Source organism: Danio rerio, chromosome 18 (assembly GCF_049306965.1).
Source record: "Danio rerio strain Tuebingen ecotype United States chromosome 18, GRCz12tu, whole genome shotgun sequence".
Lineage (NCBI taxonomy): Eukaryota > Metazoa > Chordata > Actinopteri > Cypriniformes > Danionidae > Danio > Danio rerio.
In genome coordinates, this window is record NC_133193.1 from 23,497,899 (window position 1) to 23,522,698 (window position 24,800).

The 24,800-nt window shown below is 33.2% G+C and overlaps 2 protein-coding genes across 3 annotated transcripts; both read left to right on the forward strand.

Annotated features, from left to right (window-relative positions):
* The first annotated feature begins 1,573 nt into the window (after nt 1-1,573).
* zgc:158868 lies at nt 1,574-9,690 on the forward strand. Its single transcript, NM_001080629.2, has 6 exons — nt 1,574-1,863; nt 4,271-4,325; nt 4,426-4,613; nt 8,164-8,325; nt 8,436-8,546; nt 8,629-9,690. Exons 1-6 carry the CDS (start codon nt 1,717-1,719, stop codon nt 8,740-8,742), a joined length of 777 nt encoding a protein of 258 aa, NP_001074098.2. The 5' UTR covers nt 1,574-1,716; the 3' UTR covers nt 8,743-9,690.
* Nucleotides 9,691-10,792: 1,102 nt separating this feature from the next.
* On the forward strand, nt 10,793-20,572 carry LOC137488277 (C-signal-like). Of its 2 annotated transcripts, none has more exons than XM_068214903.2 (7): nt 10,793-10,958; nt 15,562-15,870; nt 16,245-16,299; nt 16,405-16,592; nt 19,780-19,941; nt 20,034-20,144; nt 20,246-20,572. In XM_068214903.2, exons 2-7 carry the CDS (start codon nt 15,721-15,723, stop codon nt 20,357-20,359), a joined length of 780 nt encoding a protein of 259 aa, XP_068071004.1. In that variant the 5' UTR covers nt 10,793-10,958; nt 15,562-15,720; the 3' UTR covers nt 20,360-20,572. The 2 variants fall into 2 exon arrangements, with proteins under 2 accessions (XP_068071004.1, XP_073786428.1); XM_073930327.1 differs by lacking the exon at nt 10,793-10,958 and adding an exon at nt 14,777-14,892.
* The last annotated feature ends 4,228 nt before the right edge of the window (nt 20,573-24,800 follow it).

The window sequence follows — 24,800 nt, forward strand, 5'->3', positions numbered from 1 at the left end:
TTTCAGTGGCATTTCTTAATCTGGAGTAAAAAAGAAACTAATAAACTATTTAAAAATGGTAATAAAAGTCACTTTGTTAAAGCAAAGAGTCAAATTTTGAATCGTAAGCTATAGATAATCAATTATGTTAATAATAATATATTCACAATTAACAGATTTATTTTTACACTTAAAATTAACAGTGGAGGTAAACTTAGAAATGTTTGTAGACACAGAAATGGACTCAGTAAGCATTAACTGTTTACTTACTAATTTAGAAAAAAAAATTAGCTGTGATCAACAAGTGGGACTAGATTCATGAATTCATCAGTTGAAACCCTTAGCAAACAGGAAAAGCCATTGAAACATTTTCAAGATAATCTGCATATCTTTAACCATGAGGGGTTATTCTGGTTTTCCTGTTTTTACTGCATTTATGACATGCTCGTGCCTTGTCATTTAGATCTTATCTATGGTTCTGCTATTTTACATTTGTAAACTGTCATTGTGAAGCTGAAACTAGTTTTGCATCTGCAGCTCTTTTGTAAGTAAAGGTGTGAATCTTGCCTGTAAGAAACATACATCTACTATTTAAGACCCCCTAAAATATTAATATTATAACAATAACTAGCACTACAGTAGCTCTGAAACACGAAAGTGTGAGAATTGTTTCTTAATTTGATGAGAGATTTAAAAGCAAAAATCAGAATCTGATCATTTGCAAGGCTGGCGTGAACATTTGAGAAGCAGAAAGCAATATAAATATGGTGGAAGTGTACAAAACTAATCTAGCAGGATCAGAAAGGTGAGAACACCTTGTAAATATTTCATGTTTAGTCATATGAGCATTGTTTATACCACATATATATATATATATATATATATATATATATATATATATATATATATATATATATTTTTTTTTTTTTTTTTTTTTTTTTTTTTCTAAAGCAGTGACAAAGAAAAAAGACAAAGTTAAATTATTAGTACAGGATGCTTCAGAAATGACTAAGTGATATGTATATGTATATATATATATATATATATATATATATATATATATATATATATATATATATATATATATATATATATATATATATATATCAAGCTTATTTTTGGATCTGATTGGTATCACAAGCCTTGAATATAGGTGATTGGCATGGCAGTAGACAACACCATTATGATTACACAAGTCATTTCTTGTGTAGTTTGCATTATCAGCTTTTGTACGTTAAACAAGTATTTCCACATCATGCGGATGTGTTTGTGGCTCATTCTAAAGAACAACTTCATCTAGCTCATGTTTTGTGCTCTTAACATTTTAACACACCAACAACTATTTCATATCTTGAACTATATCACAAACTTCCTAATTAAAGAACATTGTTTTAAGCTAGAAATAAGTCAAACTAGAGCACCATGTTATAATAGAGAAGCTCAAAACATCTCATATCTTTATACAATATTTAAAAACATATCTCATTTGTGATATTATTTGCATAAAACGAGTTGACGTGAATGCATTTCTCACTGTCCAGGAAGAAGAGGGCTTTTGTATGCTGGGAGGGACTAAAACAGCACAAGTGATGACATTTGGTAAACATTTACAGACTTTCACAGAGTTAATAGAGCGATTACTTAACAGCGATTACTCCCACACATCCTATACTGTACATGCTGACATATGTGTACAAGCCTCTCATTGTAGAAAGTGCAGGTCTCAGAACAGTCATGATGGCGTCTGTAATTTGTGACAGTGTTTTGGTAACCGGGTCAAACAGGGGAATTGGACTTGAGCTGGTTCACCAGCTAGTTGATTTACCCAAATCTCCAGGTCACATCTTTGCAGGCTGTAGAGACCCAGGTGGACCAAAAGCTCAGGTAAGAGGCTGTTAAGTTTATTAGGCTAGAATTTGTTATTGTATTGTGTATTGTGTATTTATGCTTTGTTCCTAATATAACCAGATAGTTCCTCAAAAAATGTACATTTCCTTGTCATTTAATCGAATAGCTCTAAATCTATATATAGTGGAGAATGAGTAAATGAAATATTGTGTATATTTATTATCCTAACCCTTTAATTAAGAGATTTGTATAAAAATTTATATAAAAATTTATAACATTTATAAAAATTTATTTAAAAAAAATGTATAAAATGTTTAAAAATGTATTCATTCATTCATTTTCTTTTCAGCTTTGTCCCTTTTTTGATCAGGGGTTGCCACAGCGTAATGAACCGTCTATATAAAAAGTACTTTATACGAATAGACAATTAATTTAGAATTAAAATGGACAGTTTAATATAAATTGTATATTCATAATATAATTTACATTTATACTATTTTAATTGAGTTGGTTTTAGTGGTCAATGGTTTCCAGTTTCCAACTTTCTTTAAAATATCTTCTTTTGTTTTCAACTGATTAAATAAACTGAAACCGGTTTGAATACAAATAGTGCAGGGTGAGTAAATAAGCATACGTTTAATGATCAGCAGGTTTATGGTCAAAACAGTGGAAAAATGTCCATCTTTCTCTTTAAACAGTTTATCTTTCTTGTTTTACTGACAGATTTGAATGTAGTTTAGTGTAGTTTAGTTTCGTCTTATTACATAATCTCATATCATCTTGAGAAAACATTGCTTAGGACCAGTTTTACTAACCAAAGCAACTTGTGAGACCACAATCTCATGAAAGCACTGATGAGAAAGGGAAGTTGTGTGGGTGATTCTTCTTCTATTTTTTCAAAACAATTTATTAACACTGCAGTTCAATCCGAATCATTTATAAAAAAATAAATAAAAAAAAAGCTTATCTCTAAAATTGTACTCAAATTAATCATTACAATGCCTGTTTATTATTTATTTGTGTTAATGTTCATTATTAATTTACAATATTAAATGCATTAAGTAATTGAACTGTAAGTGGTAACTAGTATAAGATTTCTTTGTTATCAACAAAATACTAGGTAATAATATTAGCGAAGGTGGCATGGTGGTGCAGTGGGTTTTGCTGTCGCCTCATAGCAAGAAGGTTGCTGGTTTGAGCCCCGGCTGGACCAGTTGTTATATCTATATGGAGTTTGCATGTTCTCGTGTTTGTGTGGGTTTCTTCCAGGTGCTCTGATTTCCCTCACAGTCCAAAGAAATGCGCTATAAGTTAATTGGTAAGGCTAAATTGTCCATGGTGTATTTGTGTATGTCCTGGTCCTCCAGGTAGGGGGTTGAGCGCTGGGCTAAAGACCCACCGTGTAAAAATTTGATGTTACAAAACACCAAGCATGTGCAGTTAAATAGCAACTTCGATATAAACTACCATGAGAGTAAGTATGCAATATTAGCTCATTTTCGACATAAACAAATGCTTATTTTGATTTGAATAATGTATTTGTAGACATTATTTAATGGAACTGAGCTAACATGAACAATATTCAGCTAATGAGATAAATAAATCCAGAAGCAAATGCATTTAAATACTGAATAAAAATAATGTTGTTGTAATAAAATTGCACTAAAGAAAACTAACAAACAAATAACCAATACACACAAACACACTCTTGTGTGTGTGTGTGTGTGTGTGTGTGTGCGTGTGTGTGTGTGTGTGTGTGTGTGTGTGTGTGTGTGTGTGTGTGTGTGTGTGTGTATATGAGTGTGTTTGTGTGTTTGTGTGTATTGGTTATTTGTTTGTTAGTTAGTATATATATATTAAAGGAGACTATAATTAAAAATTCTGTCACCAATAACTCATCCTCCACTTGTTTCAAACCTGTTTGTGTTTCTTTTTTCTGTTGAACACAAAAGATACTGAAGAATGTTGGGAAAAAGCAGCCATTGACTTCTATAGTATTGTTTGTTCCCACAATAGAAGTTAATGGCTGCTTTTCCCCCCTTAACATTCTTCACAATATCTGCTTTTGTGTTCAACAGAAAAAAAAGAAATGCATAAAATAATGAGGAAATGTTTCATTTTTGGGTGATTTGTCCCTTTCGCTTTAAAAGAAAAATAAATTATTCTTAGTCAATGTATTAACTAGTTTTAACTAATTGACCTTATTTTAAAGTGCTACTTAGTGGTTCTGAAACCACAAAAATCTTTGTAAATTTTATTTAATGACTTTTAATATCTATTCAGCTTAATACCATCTGTAATATTTCAGTTTTACAAAGACAACATAGACGAGTCACTGTGGCACTGAGACTAGTTAGGCAACTTTTGTTTATGATCTGTCTCTATTCAAAGATGCACATTTCTGGATTCTCCTGAGAAGCATGTTCAACTGATTGTCTTGCAGGAACTTCGGGATCTCGCTCAGAAGCACCAGGGTGTGATCACTGTTGTGCAACTTGGTAAAATATTCACAACAAAAGAGTAAACTGCTGCAATCTTAAGGTTGCTTTATGATTCTGCCATTATTCATTTATGCTGTCCTCCATCATTTCTCTAAAGATACAGATAGTCCAGATAGCATCAAAGAGGCTTCAAACTTAGTGGAATCCAAGCTGAACGGCAAAGGCTTAAATCTGATCATCAACAATGCTGGTGTGAACATCCCAGGTTCCCTAGTGGAGACAGGCAAAAAGGAGATGGTGGATTCGTACACGACTAATGTTGTAGGACCCATGCTCATTGCAAAGGTGGGTGTCATGATGGTTTTACTTAAAATAGATGCATTATTCACCCGGAAATGGAAATTTACTCACCATTTACTCAGATGGTTATGAACATCCATAGGAGTCTTATATCTGTTGAACACAAACCAAAATATCTTGAAGAATGTTTGAAACTATTATCCATCAATATCCATAGAAAAAAGGTTACTAGTCAGAGGTTAACAGTTTCCTACGTTCTTATTCTTAGTCAACATTCTTTCAAAGATATCTTCTGTGTTCACCAGACAAAGTAAATTTAAACAGGGTAAGTAATGATTACAATGATTACAGTAAATGATTACAGAGTTTTCATGATCAGCGAGTTTATGGTAAAAAAAAAAAAAATTAAATATATATATATATATATATATATATATATATATATATATATATATATATATATATATATATATATATATATATATATATATATATATATATATATATATATATATGTATGTATATATATATATATATTTGGGAAAAAATAAACAGGGGAGCTAATAATTCGGGTTTCATATATATACATACATATATATATATATATATATATATATATATATATATATATATATATATATATATATATATATATATATATATATATATATATATATATATATATATATATATACATATACATATACATATACATATGAAATCCGAATTATTAGCTCCCCTGTTTATTTTTTCCCCAATTTCTATTTAACGGAGAGAAGATTTTTCAGCACATTTCTAAACGAAATAGTTTTAGTAACTCATTTCTAATAACTCATTTATTTTATCTTTGCCATGATGACAGTATATATACAGTGCATCCGGAAAGTATTCATAGAGCTTCACTTTTTCCATTTTTTATGTTACAGATTTATTAGATTCCAAATTCTACACACAATACCCCAAAATGACAATGTGAAAAATGTAATTGTTGTATGTATTAAATTTTTTAATTGTTGCAAATTTATAAAAAAATAAACTTGTAAAAAATCTTTTTCCCCCCACTACATATAAAATTTTGCCTACTCTTCATCACAAAGAAGACAAGTAGGAATCATTAATAAGTGTGTGTATTATGGAAGACTCAGACTCATAGAACTGAACTGGATTGGAGAGGTGTTATCATAATCATATGCATTATAAGTTTTTAGAAGTTATACTTTAAAAATACCCTTAAATATGCATTTTTAGTACTGCTTCAGTGAACCTGAACAAGTATATTAAAATCCATTCATTTTACTAGTTGTATTAGTATATTTTTTTCAAAGTGTGCTTTAAATGCTTTAAAAATAAGTTAAATCTTTGTAGACTAGAAATATATGGGGGTGCAGCCAGGTAGGGGGGCTACAAGACATTGTGACCAGGGGCCTCTGAATTCTAAATCCAGGCCTGACAGGAAGTGACATCACTTCTAATTCACATGATTTTTTTCTGTCAGCATTTTAAGGATTTTTTTATACGCAATGTAACAGAGCTGACCAGAATGTTGGGACAAACACTAAATATTTTTTAGAATTGCAATTAAAAATAATAAAGAAAAAAATTTTCATGCAAATGTGAATTTACACAAGAGAGTGAATAAAAGATTAAAAATAGACTTACAACCCCTTAATCAGATTCAGTTGGGACAGTATGGAAAACACAAAAAAAAAGAAAGAAGTGATTTCTTTCTTGAAAGTGATAGTTTCCTTTGCCAAGAGCACTTGACCATGACAGACGCTGGCGTTGGACTTGTTGCTGGTAACAGTCTGCATGATTCTTTTCTTCTGTTGTGCTGAGCACACGGTGTTCATGTCTCCCAAGAAATACATCAAATACTGATTCATCTGACCACAGTACACATTTCCACTGTGTGATGGTCCATCCTTAATGTATTCAAGCCCAGAGAAGTCAATGGTGCTTCTAGACCTTGTTAAAATAGGGCTTCCTTTTGGCACAGTTCAGTTTTAACTGGCATTTGTGGATGTATCCATGTATTATAATACTTGACAAAGGTTTGCCAAAGTAGTCCTGAGCCCATGGGGTGGGATTGCTAAAAGATGACTATCGATTTTTGATGCAGTGCTGCCTAACGGGATCGAGGTCATGGTATTTCAGCTTAGGCTTGCCCCCTTGTCCTTTACGTACTAAAATTTGTCCAGATTCCTTGAATCTTGTAATTATGTTATGACTGTTAAAGGTGAAATATCCAAATGTCTTTTGGGATTTTTGAGGAACATTGTTTTTAAACATTTCAACCATTTTTTCACATATTTGTTGGCAAGCTGGCAATCATCAGCCCATCTTTGTTCCTAAAGGACTAGACCTTTTTTGATGCTGCTTCTGTACCAAATCATAATTACAAACACCTGTTGACAACACCTGTTTCAAATCACATCATTATTTAATAATTTACCTGATTACTAGCCCTAAATTACTCCTGTCACAACTTTTTTTTCAATGACAGGAAAGGATGTATATTTACAGATGAAATGAAGTTGACCAGACAAAACATTAAATATTTTGTGTTCATAATGTCTGTAATTAAATACAAATCAAAGTAAATTTGGAAATCACTACTTTCTTTATTTTTAATTTGTGTTTTCTGCACTGTCCCAACTTTTTCAAGCTGATTATTCCAAGATTTAATTATTTATTGATAACTGAAGCTGAATTTATGATTTAGGAGGCAGAGACAGTCAGGAAAATGTGTAGCGGTAGTCTTCAAGTTAATCATTTCTAGACAGAATGCTCTAAACACACACACAAACATTGTTTTAGAGACAGCTTAAAAACATGCATTATTTTTCAGAACTGTTTCATTGAAGTTTTGGTTTTTGAAAAACAATTGAAAGTTTATCTTTGCACCACAATTCTAGAATCGAGAATAACATTTGTCTTGATTTCCCTTGTTGTGTGCTTTTTATTGGTGAGATAGCATGAACAATTGCACTAATAATCTCTCTGAATGTCATGATAGGTCCGGGTTTTTGCTAAATAAAACAGGAATTTAACGAACTTATGTGATTCTGTGAAGTCGGGATTCAGTGATATCTTGCATATTTTTAAAGCTTAAAATTTACAGCCATTACATAAACTAGTGCAGATATTTCATAAATTTGTCCCTATATGTAATTTTAAAAAAGTAAACAAGAATATATGCCTATTAAACAACACCAGGATGTGTATAATGATTGGGATAATTCATTCAAACATGAAAATGTACTCAGTATTTACTCATCCTCCATATATGTTCCAAACCTTTAGGAATTTCTTATTTCTGTTGAAGACTAAAAAGATATTTTGAAGCAAGTTGAAAACCTGTAACTCTTGACTTTCATAATGCTATGGACAACAAATAATATCGAATGCAACAGTTACAGGTTTACTTTCTTCAAAATACACACTTTTTTGGTTCAGAATAGGATTCTGAATCAGAAGAAAGAAACTAATAAAGGTTTGGAACACATGCATGAAGGTGAGTAAATGATGGCAGAATATTCATTTTTGGGTGAACTTGGTAACATTTCTTTTCATAATGTCTTTAATTCATTTGCAGAATTTCCACCCCCTCTTGTGTAAAGCTGCAGCTCAGTTTCCTCAGTCAAGCATGTCTTGCAGTAGATCGGCTATTGTCAATGTCTCCACACTGCTGTCATCCATCACAAGATGCCCTGAGAATTTCTACAGGTCTCCAATGTACCCCTATCGCATCTGCAAGGTACCATAAATATTAATATCACATTATGAATAATAATGCTAAGCATGGACTTCATTTTAGGCAGAAATCACTATTTAAACAAACACATCATGATTGTTTCTATACTCCAGGCTGCACTGAACATGTTAACTCGCTGCTTGGCGGAGGATTTCAGAAAAGATGGCATTCTTGTTGCGTCTCTCCATCCAGGATGGGTCCAGACAGAAATGGGAGGCCCACAGGTAATACAAAGTGCTTTACACAAATATGTTGTTACATTCATTGGTTTACCTCACATTTGTCATTTTTTGGTGGCCCCCTCAGGCTCCCCTGACGACAGCTGAGAGCGTCAGCGGCATGATAAAAGTCATCACAAGCCTCACTGAGAAAGACAGCGGGACTCTTTTAGATTGGGAAGGCAATAACATCCCTTGGTGATTGTGCAAGGCATCTTGTATGTCAGTTTGACATGTACTTCCACATCTTTGTGTCTGCGGTTTGTGCAAAAAAAACAAACAAAAAAAAAAACAGCCAGTATAGCATAAAATATGACACTTATTTGACTTGAGGAACTGTATGAGTGATTTAATGTCATTACCGCTTTGATAAATAATGAATGTTGGTAAAAACCATGATTATCAGACATACAAAAATTGCATATTGTGCGTCCTCTAGTGTTGTTATCCTATGACCAGTTTGAAGCAGTGCAGAACCCTATTTGTTATTTAAAAATATTATTTCAAGGGCTTTTTTTCTTTAAGCTGATCTGAATCATTTTTAATAAATAATATAAAATATTTTGATAATTTAATTATTTAGATTTTTAATTTGAGTGTTTTATCTTTTTTAACGTAGGCTAATTTAGTTTATTCAATTTATCAGCTAATTTAATTTAGGCTGATTGAACTCAGTTAAAATAATTTTGAGACTTATATGGGCCCTCCCGAAATTTTAATGTAAGGTGTAGATAGTTTCAGAACAATAGCTATTTTCAGAACAAATCAAAAAGAAATACAAAGTTTACATAAGGAATATTAGATATATTTAACAGCAGTCTCAAGACTTTGGATTTAGTGACAAAGAAATGTTTTTATAGGTTTACGTTTTATTGTTTTAACAGTTAGCCTAATGGTTTTGTAATTTTTTAATTGCAGGTTCTGTTGTGTCACAAAGCCTTGGGCTGTGTACTTTTTTTCTTTTTTGTTGGATATATTTATTATTAATTATGGGATATATTTAATATTATATAAAGTTATTAGTTATGTTTTTTCACATTTTATATGTGCAAAACATTTTAACTCTAAGGGTGGAGCCTATTAAAATGTTTATGTAATTATAAATAGGCTGTATATTTTTCTGATTATTTTTCATATTCATATTCACAAAACTGTACACTAAAAAGTCATTAAATAAAACTTTGGATTTAAGCCAAAATGCTATGTTTACATATTTTTATACTTCCATAATTTGACAAATGTATTGATTGATTAGAAATGACGAACAAGAAATATTGTTAAATTTGATCAATAATAAATAAATAAATAAAATTAAGAGCAACGGTGTGAAACAAACAACCAGACAACTGACAGGTGTTTAAACTCTCAGTTATATAGATAACTCAGCTAACTTTTACTGTAGTTTGTAATTAACACTAATGGCATGTGTTTAAAGATGACCCAATCAATCAGTCTGACAATCAAAGCTGGTTCCAGATTTCGATTATACTGCAGTGACTGAAGTGATTCATTGACAGCGGTCTGACTTGTTGTTTTGTTAAGTAGAGAACTTAAGTGTTCATTTTTCATTAACTATCAGTTGCTAATATATCTTTAAAATGACAAAGGTGCAGTGCAGCTGAAGGAGATTTGGTGCATATTCTTTGTAGTTGTCCTGTTTTGTCTGATTTTTGGGAATATATAGTTGATGTCTGTGATATCATCGAAAACTGCAAGTATAACTCAGAGAATCTGAATAATAGGAGACACTGAACTGTTATACATCTCATCATGAAATATACTTTTCACTTCTAGTTGGAAGAGATGTGGAGAAATGCATTTTAATTAACTGGAAATCATCACACTTTCCATCTACAAAACATTGGTTCAACAAACTTATTTCCTACAGCCCTCCTGAGAAATTACTGTACAGTGTCAGAGGAAGGACTTTGAAAAAATTTGAGGACCTTTTCTGGTGTATCTACTTTTTTTTATGGCTTAAGTTGTTACTATTATTATTAATATTGTAATTATTATTATTATTTAATCTCTGATATTGAGCTTTTTTTCTTTGTTTGCTTTTGGTAAAGTAAAAAAAAAAAATATATATATATATATATATATATATATATATATATATATATATATATATATATATATCTGTTTGGTTACTATTATTTGTTTTACATATATTTTAATAAAACTTACAGCTGCCTCACGATGATATTCCCATGTGAAAACAGGCACAGGAGGGTTTATTTTCCTCTCAGCTCAGACAGTAAAAGAGGTGGGCATTCACAGAGGGCTCTGGACAGCGGGCGCACACTTCACGCGCTGCTTGTTATCAGTAAACACGTTTTAATTAGTTTACGTCACGTTTGTGATTATTTCTACACGCGGGACTTACAGTTGTCGCCTGGATATTCCAGTGCTCCTTAGGTAGGTACTTGTTTGTCATGAAATGTTTTGAATTTGATGAAATTGAATTTAATGTTATTTTTTAAATGTTTTTGAGCAAGTTGAGTTTTGTGTATGTGAGTCGCATATTTTTTTTCCCATTAATCATTAGTTGGTTAAAGTTTTGCCCAGTCTGGGATATTCCTGGGGTTGTCATTGACACCAAACATTTGTTGGCTTTTGGATAGGATGATTGACTTCATGGTTGAGAGACAGATTTTAATGTGATGTAATGTGTATTTATAAAGCGCATTTATTGTGTATGGCCATACACACAAAGCGCTTCACAATCTTGGGGGGGGGGGGTCTCTTCACCACCAGTGTGCAGCATCCACTTGGACTTGGCGACGGCAGCCACAGGACAACGGCACCAGTGCGCTCACCACACACCAGCTATTGGTGGAGTGTGGAGACAGTGATAGAGCCAATTCAGTGGAAAGGGGATAATTGTGAGGCCATGATCGTAAGGGCTGATAGAGGGATTTTGGCCAGGACACCGGGGTTACACCCCTGCTCTTTCACAAGTAGTGCCATGGGATTTTTAATGACCACAGAGAGTCAGGACCTCGGTTTAACGTCTCATCCGAAAGACAGATTTTAAAAGGGAACTCTCGTGAGTGCATTTTGGGTTTTGGACTGTGACTGCAGGACTGTGCTGAAATGATAAAGTTCTTTAATTTGACATATTATTAATTGTGTTGTGGTCATTAACAGGTAACTGCAAGGTTTTACTTACAATATTTATGGATGTAAGTAATAAACTACTTTTACCACATCACAGACAGTAAAAATCCTTTGAAAGTTTTTTTTTTTACTTTTATATCAACTACAACTGTTTGTACTCTGCAACATTCACCATTCCATCTTTCAAGTTTCAGCTTTTAATCCATTAAGTGTTTACATACCCTATTGATTGATTGGATTACAAAAGCTTTAGAGCACCTCTTACAATCTGAGAGACAAATTGAAATTAATGAAGCCAATAGATTTTAATTGATGTGTTTACACGTGATTACAATTATTTGGGTCTATGCTGTTAAGAAACGCACATAATCAAACAGTTCACACATGCTTAATCTCTAATTTCTCCAAAAATCTGCTGAGAATGGCTTAATCTTCTCTAATTACATTTGTAAATGAACAATTAAGGCTTGTGATGAGATACATTAGAAATTAGTCCTACAGACACAAACATACACTCAATGTTCTAATGACAAAATCCTGAAAAAATGAACATTTACCCTGGTCTCTGCGCCAGCAATCCCGGTATTCTTTGTCAGCTACTGCTGTGTGTGTTGTATGAAACCTACCAGTATCCAGATCACCAAACCAGCTCCTAGAATATCCCAGCATTCCCATCCTCACCATACTCCTGCATCCTCCCATAACCTGGTAATCAAAGAGACTCTATATCGGTGTTTTGACAGACTATAACTGGCTTATCTCACCTGCTTCACATAGTGCAAGCATTGCAATAAACATCAGTCTGTATGATTATAACCTGTCTGAGTTACATTCCACCATTACAGAAGACCAAGCCTTACTGACATGAATCAGACAGACGTGGATCCCTTTCCGGAGCTGGTGAATTCACTTCAAAGTATACTCACTCTTCCAACCACAACACCACCAGCACTAGTATTCACCTTTGCACCTGTCGCTTCTTCACCTGCATCTGTATCCGGATGTCCCATGGTCAATCTTGCACCCTAACCTGGTTTGTGGAGGATTGCAATGGATTCTTGCTCCAATGTTCACTAGCCCTGGAAATGAATCCACATTTATTTTCATCTTAAGCTAAGATTGTCAATGCTATGTCTTTTTAAAAAGGTCAAGTGCTCTAATCAATGGGTGGAGTTTCTGAACTTTGAATGGACCCATTACCCAGTCTCTGCATGCCTTCATTATGCATTCCTGTGATTCTGTGATCAGTGGGAGAGAAACTATACCATTTAAAACAAGGGAAAATCTGTTCAAGATCATGTCTTCGCTTCTGTACTTTAGCAGCCTCCAGTGGTTGGAATGAGTGCTCCCTGTTAATGACCTATCTGCAAGTACTGAAACCCTTGCTACATCTGCATCTCTCTGCCTATGATGACATGATCAGACTCGAGTGGTTTATTCAGCTCTCCATCTGGGTAACAAACAGGATTTACAGCTGTATGGAGGTCACTCACTAACATTAACCCTAACCTAACTCTAACCCTAACCCAAAATCAACTCTGCCCTCCTTGGGAGAACGCCTTCGACGACTGACCCAGAAACTCTGTCTATACTGTAGACATGTATTACGAGCATGTCTTATCTGCCCTCCATCAACTGCAGTGAGTGTGGTTACTGCTTTCCCTGTAAATGTACATCCTTTAACCACAATTGTTGAACTCACTACATCTTGAAACTGTGTTTAAGTAAATGCTCTTCTTGTCTCTGGGTCAGCCGGAGACTTCATCTCCTCAGATCTACGCAGCAGTCTGTTGGTTATAGGGATTTCACCTCTGGGATCATTTTAGGGTGCCCCTGGCTCATTTCCCATTTTCTCACCATCTGCTAAGTCACTTCAGTGCCAAGAGGTCCAAAAATCTGCCAAAATATATTCTCTCACCATCCCAGAACAAAAGTCTATGGAAGAGTTTGTTAAAGAAGCTCTGGATCAAGGGTACATTAATCGATTCACTTACCCTCCTGCTTCGAGTACTTCTTTGTGGAGTAAAATAACTGATGCTTTAATGCTGTGCATTAGTTACAGAGGTCTCAACAACATTAGTCAAATACCGTTACCCTCTTCCCCTCTTTCCATTCACACTTGAACAACTTCATGGAACCAGGATATTCATGAATTTGGACTTCAGGGGTGCATACAACCTTATCTGGATAGGGGGACGAATGGAAGATTGAATTTGTTACACAGACAGGTCGTTATGAATATCTTGTCATACCCGGTGGACCGGTGAATGCCCCCACCATAATCCAGGGATTTATGCGATTGAGGTGTTTCAGGAGTATGTTTCGGGCTTTGTGCTCATCAATATTGATGAGATCCTGGTTTACTCCCAGAACAAGGCCAAATATCTTCAGCGTCTCTCTGAGATCCTTCAACGTTTTCAGAGGCATAATCATCTGAAAGCCGAGAAGTGCACATTCCAACAGACTTCAATCCAGTTTCTGGCCCATCACATTACCATTCAAGGTATCAAGATAGACAAGGGGAAAATGAAGTTGTATTGTTTTAGGGTGCCCCTGGCTTGTTTCGCATAATCCCTCCATTTGCTGGTCACTTCAGTGACGTCTTCTGCCCAAAATGAGCCTTCAAACTTCTGCCTCACAGGCCAAGGGACGGCAGTATTGACCTCCTTCCTGATAAATCAGTGCCCAGAGGTAAAATCTATTCTCTCACCATCCCCGAACAGAAGGCCATGGAGGTGTATGCTAAAGGAGTTCTGGATCAAGACTACATTCATTCATACACTTCCCCTCAAGCTTTCACTTTCTTCTTTGTAGCGAATTAGGACTGAGGCTTGCGGCTGTGCATTGATTACAGAGGTCTCAACAACACCAGTCAAGAACGTAAGTCGTACAGAGAATTACAGTCGTAAGAACCTGGCCCATATCTACAACTGTAAAAGAGGTCTAACGATTCCTTAACTTTTGCAAACTTGCAAAGATTCTACAGTTCTTAGGCAAGTCTAAGTCTCTGTCCTAGACATGTGAAACCTCCAGAGCCATAGACACTCTCCAAACAGCCTTCACTTCAGCTGCCCTTCTTGTCCACTTTGATCTACAAAAGACCCTTTATTTTTTAGGGAGATCCTACATCCGAAGTATAGCTGTTCTTTCTCAGCAGCAGGGAAACTTTCCATGAATCCATTCATGTGTCCACAAACTTCTTCAGCGAAGCAAAATCATGACATTGAAAAATGTGAGTTACTAGCGATCAAGCTGACCCTGTCATGTTTATTTATTTATTTATTTAGTATTTTGTAGTTTTTTAAAAGAAATGTAGTAAAATCATTTTAACATTTTTTTACTGAATGTAGTTTATTAAACGTACATGCTAGATTTTACATAATTGTATCTTTATTAGACTAAAAGCATAATCGCTATCCTTATTAATGTCATTTTTGACAAAATAGTTTGACAAATTCTTATGTTAAGAATATAAATTCCAGATCATGCAGATGCATTTGCAATTTATTCTGAAGGCCAACTTCATCCAGCTCAAATGTAATGCTCTAAACATGTTAAACACACTAGACAGCAATACAATATTATATATTAAACTCCCAAGCATCTGAATTAAAGCAGTGTTTCTCAACCACGTTCCTGGAGGACCACCTGCTCTGCACATTTTCCATGTCTCCTTAGCCAAACACACCTGATTCAGGTCATCAGCTCATTAGCAGAGACCAAAAGACCTACAATGGATGTGACAGACAAAAGGAGACATGGAAAAACATGCAGTGTTGGTGGTCCTCCAGGATCGTGGGTGAGAAACACTAAATTAAAGTAAGTCAAAATAAAACACACACACACACACATATATATACATATAAAATGAATTGATATGACTGCATTTCTCTCTATACAGGAAGAAGAAGGCTTTTGTATGCTGGGAAAGACTAAACGGCACAAGTGATGTCACAGAGTTAATAGAGCGACTACTCCCACATATCCCATACATACTGTATACACGCTGATATACGTGCACAAGCCTCTCATTGTAGAAAGTACAGATCTCAGAACAGTCATGATGGCGTCTGTAATTTGTGACAGTGTTTTGGTGACCGGATCAAACAGGGGAATTGGACTTGAGCTGGTTCGCCAGCTTGTTGGTTCACTCAAATCTCCAAGTCACATCTTTGCTGGCTGTAGAGACCCAGGTGGACCAAGAGCTCAGGTAAGAGGATGTTAAGTTAGTTTTTAGGCTTGTTATTGTTCATTCATAAACATTTATTCTGTATTAATGTGTTGTTTCTAATATAACCAAATTTTAATGGATATTTCATCTAAAAAAATATTTCGTCACACTGAGTAGTCAACGTTTATGAATTCCTACCATCTGTTGAACACAAAAAAACAATTATTGTGAAGAATGTTGGGGAAAAAGCAGAGATTTACATCCAAAGTAAGAACAAAAAAGTGTGAGGAAATAATGAGGAACTTAGTGATTGTTAGGGTTATTTGTCACTTTAGCTAACTTTATAATAAAATAAACCATTGTTAGTTGATGTAGAAGCTACTGAGCAGCACGTTCCATTTATTGTCTTGCAGGAACTCCACGTTCTCGCTCAGAAGCACCAGGGTGTGATCACTGTTGTGCAACTTGGTAAAATATTCACAACAAAAGAGTAAACTGTGCTTTTTTAATTTTAAGGTTGCTTTATGATTCTGCCATTATTCATTTATGCTGTCCTCCATCATGTCTCTAAAGATACAGATAGTCCAGATAGCATCGAAGAGGCTTCAAAATTGGTGGAATCCAAGCTGATTGGCAAAGGCTTAAATCTGATCATCAACAATGCTGGTGTGAACATGTCAGGATCGCTAGCAGAAATAGGAAAAAAGGAGATGGTGGATTCGTACATGACTAATGTTGTAGGACCCATGCTCATTGCAAAGGTGGGTGTCATGATGGTTTTACTTAAAATAGATGCATTATTCACCCTGAAATGGACATTTACTCACCATTTACTCAAGTGGTTTCAAACATTTATAGGTGTCTTATATCTGTTGAACACAAAACAAAATATCTTGAACAATCTTTGGATCTATTATCCATTGACATTATTGCTGCACGATATTGGACAAAAATGAAATTGCAATATTTTGTTTGGCTGCGATATAAATTGTGATATAAATACAATTTCACCAGATTGCTTGAACTTTATTTGTAAAAAAAAAAAAAAAAAGAATCATTAATTTAGATTGGTTGGGTTCATTTTGTAAGGTGTGAATCATGTATAAGAATCTAATTGCAAGAATAATTACAATAGAACAAAGGAAAAAAGTCAAATAAACAGTTCTTTATGGTTTTTCAGATACAGAAATGTAATAATGTACTGTAAAATAACACTGCATAGTCTTCAGTGTATTAATAAATTGACTATAATCCCAATTTAACATTGCATATCCTGCAATATGACTATTTGGACACACACATTTGATAACAATGCTGAAACAATATAATGTGCAGCCCTAATTTACATTCATGGTTGGAAGAAAAAATACCATGTCAACATTCTTTAAAATATCTTTTGTATTCACCAGACATGATAAATTCAAACATGTTTGAATAATATAGTGAAGGGTTGGTAAATGATGACAGTGAGTTTATGGTCAAAGTAAGAAAAAATATCATATTTTCCCTTTCAATAGTTTATTTTTCGTGCTCCGCTGATTATTATTATTATTTTTTGTATCATGAAAGTGCTGATGAGAAAGAGAAGGTCTGTGGGTGATTCTACTTACAATGTGAAAATCTTTAAAAACAAGGCTCCATTAGCACTGGAGTTTTAGACTTGACAATAACATCGTTGACATTTTCCTCCATTTTGTGCTTTAGAAATATCACAGACACCACATGGCATGTAGTTGACAATTAATGAATAGTATTGGTGTATCTGAAACATTTTGTACAAACTAATGAAAGAAAAGTAATGACAACGCCTTAACGCCACAGAGTTTCTTGCCAGAATAAGTGACATCACTTTTAAGTCATATGATTTTTCTATCATAGCTTTACAGAATGTTATGCCTTTCGTAAATGATGTTACTGAGTTGACCAGAATGTAGAGACAGACACAAGATATATTTTATGTAACCGCTATTAAAAAGTAGAGTGTGAGAGAGTGAAAATGGCGACGCAGTGACGCAGTAGGTAGTGCTGTCGCCTCAGAACAAGAAGGTTGCTGGTTCGAGCATTAGCTGGGTCAGTTGGCGTTTCTGTGTGGAGTTTGTATATTCTCCTCGCATTCGCGTTTCCTCCGGGTCCAAAGACATGCAGTACAGGTGAATTGGGTAGGCTAAATTTTCCATGGTGTGTGAGTATGAAGGAGTGTGTATGGATGTTTCCCAGAGATGGGTTGCAGCTGGAAGGGCATCCGCTGCAATACCTTTATATTAATTGTGTTATTATTTCAAACTGTTTCATTAATCTTGGACTTGCTAAACACACAATTGTAGAATCTGGAATAACATTTGTCTTGATTTCTCACAGCATCTGTGCTTTTTCTGTGTGAGATGGCGTGAACAATTGCACTAATAATCTCTCTGAATCTCATGAAAGGTCAGAATTTTTGTTTACCAATACATCACTAGAAATTTGCAGAACATATCTGATTCAGTGATACCTTGCATATTTTTTAAAGCTTCATGCAGGCCATTATTCAAAGCCATCCCAGCAGGCACAGCACATCAACATGACGTCAGATTGACTTTGTATTTTGTTTGGAAATGAAAAGTAGGTTGACGTCAGAACAAAACGTCGGGCCAACATCAATGTCCAACCTAAAATCAACCTAATATCAACGTCTAACGATGTTATAACTTGACGTTGTGTGGACGTTACCACTATGACATCTATCAGATGTTGGATTTTGTTTGTAATACTTAATGAATAAATGTCAGTATTTGACATCAATATGACGTTGGTTTAGGATGTTGGCTCGACGTTGGATTTTGGTCACTTTCCAACACAACAAAAAACCAACCAAATATTAAGGTCATTTGAAGCTGTTATTGGATGTCAAAATAACAATGTCCTTAGACACTGGTTAGATATTACATTTTGGTCAACTGACGTCATGACTTAAATCTAACCTAATATTAACATCCTATGTCATTGTGTGCCTGCTGGGATTACACTAATCAGCACGGACACATGCATATATATGAAATAAAAAGGAAACATGAATATGTGCCAATGAAACAACACAAGGGTGTGTAAATAATAATGGGAGAACGATCCCATAAACACTAAACAAGATATTTTGAAGAAAGAAGATATTTTGAAGAAACACTAAACAAGATATTTTGAAGAAATCTAAAAAGCTGTAACCATTGGCTTCAGAAGTAGGAAAAACGGTCTCACTTTATATTAAGTGTCCTTAACTACTATGTTCTTACATCAAAAAATAAATACAATGTACTTACTGTTCATAAAGTATTTATGAACACTGGTGGTGCTCTTGAGTTGGGATAGGGGTTAGGTTAGGGACAGGTTTGGTGGTATGGGTATTTTTAAGGTTGGGTTAAGGTGTAGGGAATGGTCAGCAGTGTATTTACAAATGTAATTACAGAAGTTAATTACAGATGTAATTACATACAGGTATTTAATCAAGCATAAGTACATAATAAATACATCTATTTACACAATAAGTACATTTTAACAAATTATTAATTGTGTAAATACATATTAGTTAAGGCCACTTAATATAAAGTGGGACCGGAAAAACAAATACAATATGTCAGTGCTTACTGGTTTCCATCTTTCTTCAAAATATAACCTTTTATATTCAACAGAAGAAAGAAAATCATAAAGGTTTGGAACTGGTGAAGGGCGAGTAAGTGATGACAAAATGTCCATTTTTGGGTGGATTATCCCTTTAAGTTATGCTTTTCTGACAGCGTTAAATAATGGCATGTTATCAGAAAATTAAAATACCAGTAAACTGACTACCAAACCAGCAAGCCAGTAAAGCATTGCATGAATTGTTCAAAATTCTTAATGAGTATAAATGTTTTGCAGTGAAATATTTGCTAAACGTATGTGTATTTTTTTAACACAATGTCTTTAATTCAATTACAGAATTTCCACCCCCTTTTGTATAAAGCTGCAGCTCAGTTTCCTCAGTCAAGCATGTCTTGCAGTAGATCGGCTATTGTCAATGTCTCCACACTGCTGTCATCCATCACAAGATGCCCCGAGAATTTCTACAGGTCTCCAATGTACCCCAATCGCATCAGCAAGGTACCTGTTTATGAATATTAAAAAAAGAACAATTCACATTTTATTAAGCAGAAATCACGATTCAAACAAACTCATCATGACTGTTTCTTCAGGCTGCACTGAACATGTTAACTCGCTGCTTGGCGGAGGATTTCAGAAAAGATGGCATTCTTGTTATCTCTCTCCATCCAGGATGGGTCCAGACAGAAACAGGAGGCCCACAGGTAATACAAAGTGCTTTTCACAAATGTGTTGTTGTTATTCATCGATTTACTTCCTCTGACATCCTCACATTTGTCTTTTTTTTTTTGGGTGGTCCCCTCAGGCTCCCCTGCCGACAGCTGAGAGCGTCAGCGGCATGATAAAAGTCATCACAAGCCTCACTGAGAAAGACAGCGGGACTCTTTTAGATTGGGAAGGCAAAAACATCCCCTGGTGATTGTGCAACGCATCTTGTATGTCTGTTTGACATGTACTTCCACATCTTTGTGTGTCTGCGGTTTGAACGAAAAAACCCAGCATAAACTATAGCATAGCTATAGCATAAAACATGACACTGATTAGCAATTTTACAAAGTATGTAATGCAGTTTCAAAATGTGGATTTAAAAAGGAAGATGTCATATACTGTATAAAACCTTTATGAAAACAGGTTTCCTTTTCCTTGATTTTTTTCTCCTGACAAATATTTGTATTACAGACTTTCAAAAGTCAGTATCAGCGATTTGAATAAGATTAGCTGTAAGACAATGGGGAATGGGTAAGTAAAGAGAGGAGGATGAGGAGATGTGCCAAACACAACATGCACTTTTTCAACTCAGATCACCCGCTAGAACAATAAAATGCTGAACATTAACACGAAGTTATGACTGGGGAAACTGTAGGAGTCATTCAATGTCATTACCGCTTTGATAAATATTGAATATTAGTGAATAACGTCATCGATCATCTAATAATTGCATGGACATTAGGCGCCCTCTAGTGTTGTTACACTATAACCAGTTTAAAGCAGTGGTTTACAACCTATGATTTCAAAAATGTTTTAATGTGAAAATGGTAGAAAATCAGGGACTAAGCTAAAGGAAAAGTAATTCATCTTTAACTTTTAGTATTTTAGCTTTTTAGCATTCATTTTAGGCTATGCTAATTTAACAGTTAAAATAATTTAGAGAGTTATATGGGCCCTCCTGGAAGTTTAATGTAACGTGTAGGCTGTTTCGATACTGAAATATGGAGACTGAAAAGTTAAAGGTAGATGTGATTGGGTTGGTCCAACACTTCATCATGGATGTAGTTGTTTTTCTCATATTTTGACTTAATTCTTAGCCATCTTAAGAAAGGATTTTTTTTTACATGACAGAGAAACAAAGACAAATGTTTACTGGTAAAAACAGTAACTCTTTCTATTGAACTTTTCTGTTTAGATAAAAAAGTCTACATAAGGAATATTAGATATATTTATTAGCAGTCTCTAGCAGCAATTTTATTTCTCACAATTGAAAATAAATATTAGTCTATACCTACATTATAGTATGCCTATTGTAGTAAAATTACTATACATAAAATATTATCATATTAAAATATATTGCATATAGTAAAATTACTAAACGTAATGTACTATAATATTAAAATATATTACAGTATAGTCTATGCTATGCCTTCATTTATTCACATTCAAGTTAAAAGTTGTCTGAATTTCTGGCAGAGTTTCCATGTGGATCTAGTTATGAGCAGGAAGGGGCGGTATTTATGATACATGTATTTCAAAGATGTATTTTAAATACAAAATAGTATTTTGTCATTTGTGTTTGATATGAAAATGGCTTAATATTTTGTATCAAAATACTTAGGTGACTTGTATTTTTGTGTTTTTTAAATACTGTAAAATATATTGTAAGAAGTCTACATTGGCGTTTTCTCCCAAGTTATTTGCCAAGACTTGAGATAAGACTGGAAAATTGAAGAATACTGAAGAAGTTGATCTATGCTTGAAGTATGGATGGAAATTATGCATCGCATATAAAGACAGTAACAGGCAGATAGGGGTAGATTTGGGAGCAAGTCAAAATAAGACAGGAAAATACTTTATTGGCTTTTCAAATGGCAGTAGTTGATCTGCAGGTGCTCTTTCTAGTTAATTACAAACTTTGACATAGTTAATCAGTATGAGACTAAAATATTGAATAATACTCTGGTCAACCGACTGGTCAAAAACTCCCAGCTCAGCTTTTATTGCAGCAAAAATAGAGAACTTTTTTATTTATTTATTTATTTATTATTATTTTTATTTATTTTTATTTATTTTTTGTTATCTTCACATTAGAATTATTAGGTTTTGTGTGACGTTTTTGTCAAAATTAAGTTGTTTACATATTCTTATTAAATGACAACTTATATATAAGGCTAAATAATGCTGCACCACACAAAATTGAGCAAAAACCTAAAACTGAAAAGGGGTGTGTAAATGTGATGATTTAGAAGCGTTTTTGCATTGAGATGAAATGTTAAAGTTTACATTGTTGAGAAAGTTTGATAAAGTAATTTAAAAAGTAATATATTCAATGTGAAATAATTTTATTATTGTATATATAGTCAGTGAAACATTTTTCAGTGTTTATTAAACTCATTTGCTCATTTTGTGTGCTTTTTTAAGTCTTTAAATTTGCCATGAAGGGCAAATACTTCAATTAATTCATGGGGCATATAATTCAATAAATATAATTCAATAATTTATATAAAATATATATTTTACATTGTTTACTTAATTACAGCTGCACAAAATATTTAGCACAGCCTTGTATTCTTAATTTGAACAAGAAAAAACATCCTAAAACATTATTTAAGTGAGATACAAAGCAAAAATTTCACTTTCTCAAACATCAACAAATTGTTACAACACCCATTAATTAAATTTTTTTAAACTAAAGTACTAAGCAGACAGATTGTATTTCTTGAAAAATAATGCTTTAATTAATGATCTGCCAGATAGAACCTTATATTTCCAAGCGGAAAATGATTTTGTTGTCAATATGATGACAATATGCATTTACAAACTTTTATTTTGGATGTAATGACATTGTATTTACATTATCACAATTACATTGCAATTACATCAGAGATGTAATATGTGATTACAAACTTTTATCCTGGATGTAATTGCTGTGTCGTTACATTTTTATTACATTGTAGTTGCATCCAAGATAATATTTTTGAGTGTACTTTTTTGTTTATTGCATGTACAGTATTTGATTATCTGTAATTGTAAACATAAATATACTCAGTACACATGCAATTACAAACTCAAGATACGTCCAAGATAACATTTATAAACGTAAATGTTTCTTAGTATATTTCATGTACTGTAATTTGATTATAATTACAAACTTTTATTTTGGATGTAATTACATTGCCAGTGTAATTATATTGTTATAACAGTGTAATCCCATTGTTGTAACATTGTAATTACATTGTAATAACATCCAAGATCATGTTATAAACATGTTTCTTTGTATATTTTAAGTACAGTATTTGTGTATTTATGGTTTATATGTAAAAATGTAATTACAAACTTTTGTGTGCAATTACTGTGTTGTTAAATTGTAATTACATTGTATTTATATCCAAGATAATATTTATAAATGTAAATGAGTTTTTGTGTTGCATGTACAGTACTTTGTCATTACATTTTAACTACATTGCTATTACATTGTAATAACATCAAACAATGTTTGTGTATTTATATGTAAATACACAGAGTACATATATAATTACAAACTTTTATTTTGCATGTAATGACTTTGTATATACATTTTTATAACATTATAATTACATTAAAGATGTAATATGCAATTACAAACCTTTATCTTGTGTGCAATTACTGTGTTGTTACATTGTAATTTCACTGTAGTTACATGCAAGATATTATTTATAAACAAATGTTTCTTTGTATATTGCATATACAGTATTTGTGTATAAGTAATTTTATGCAGTACGCATGTAATTAAAAACTTTTATTTTAAATGTAATTACATTGTCATTACATTACAATTACAAAGTAACAACATTGTAGTTACATTGTTAAAAAATTGTAATTACATCTATGATTGTATCGTAAATGTGTTTTGTATATTGCATGTACAGTATTTGGTTATTTATAGTTGCATAGAAAAATTAAACACAGTATGCATGTATCAACAAACTTAATTACTATCTTGTTACATTGTAACTATGTCTAAGATAATATTTATAAACATAAAGGTTCCTTTGTACATTTCATGTACCATATTTGTGTATTTGTATGCAAATATCCGCAGTGCATATGCAATTACAAACTTTTATTTAGGATGTAATGACATTGTCATTACATTATAATTACCAGCTAATAACATTGTAAATATATTGTTATAACATTGTTTTACAATTACATTATAACATAGCAATAACGTTAAAATACATTGCTATAACATTGTAATTACATCTACGACAGTATTGTAAATGTGTTTTTGTATATTTCATGAACAGTAGTTGTGTTATAGTGATTTGGATATATGGTATATTATATACATTACACATATAATATGTAATTGCAATCTTTAATCCTGGATGTAATTACGATGCCAGTACATTTTAATTATATTGTGATTGTACTTACATTCAAGATTAACAAACGCGTTTGTATATTTCATATACAGTGTATATTTATAGTTATGTACTTAAATATGCACAGTACACATGTAATATGTAGTTACAAACTTTAACCTCGATTTATAAACATGTTTGTACGTGAGTGCAATTACTTTGTCGTTACATTGTAATACATTGCTATTACATTGTAATAACATCCAAGATAATATTTATGTTGTAATATGTAAATATATGCAG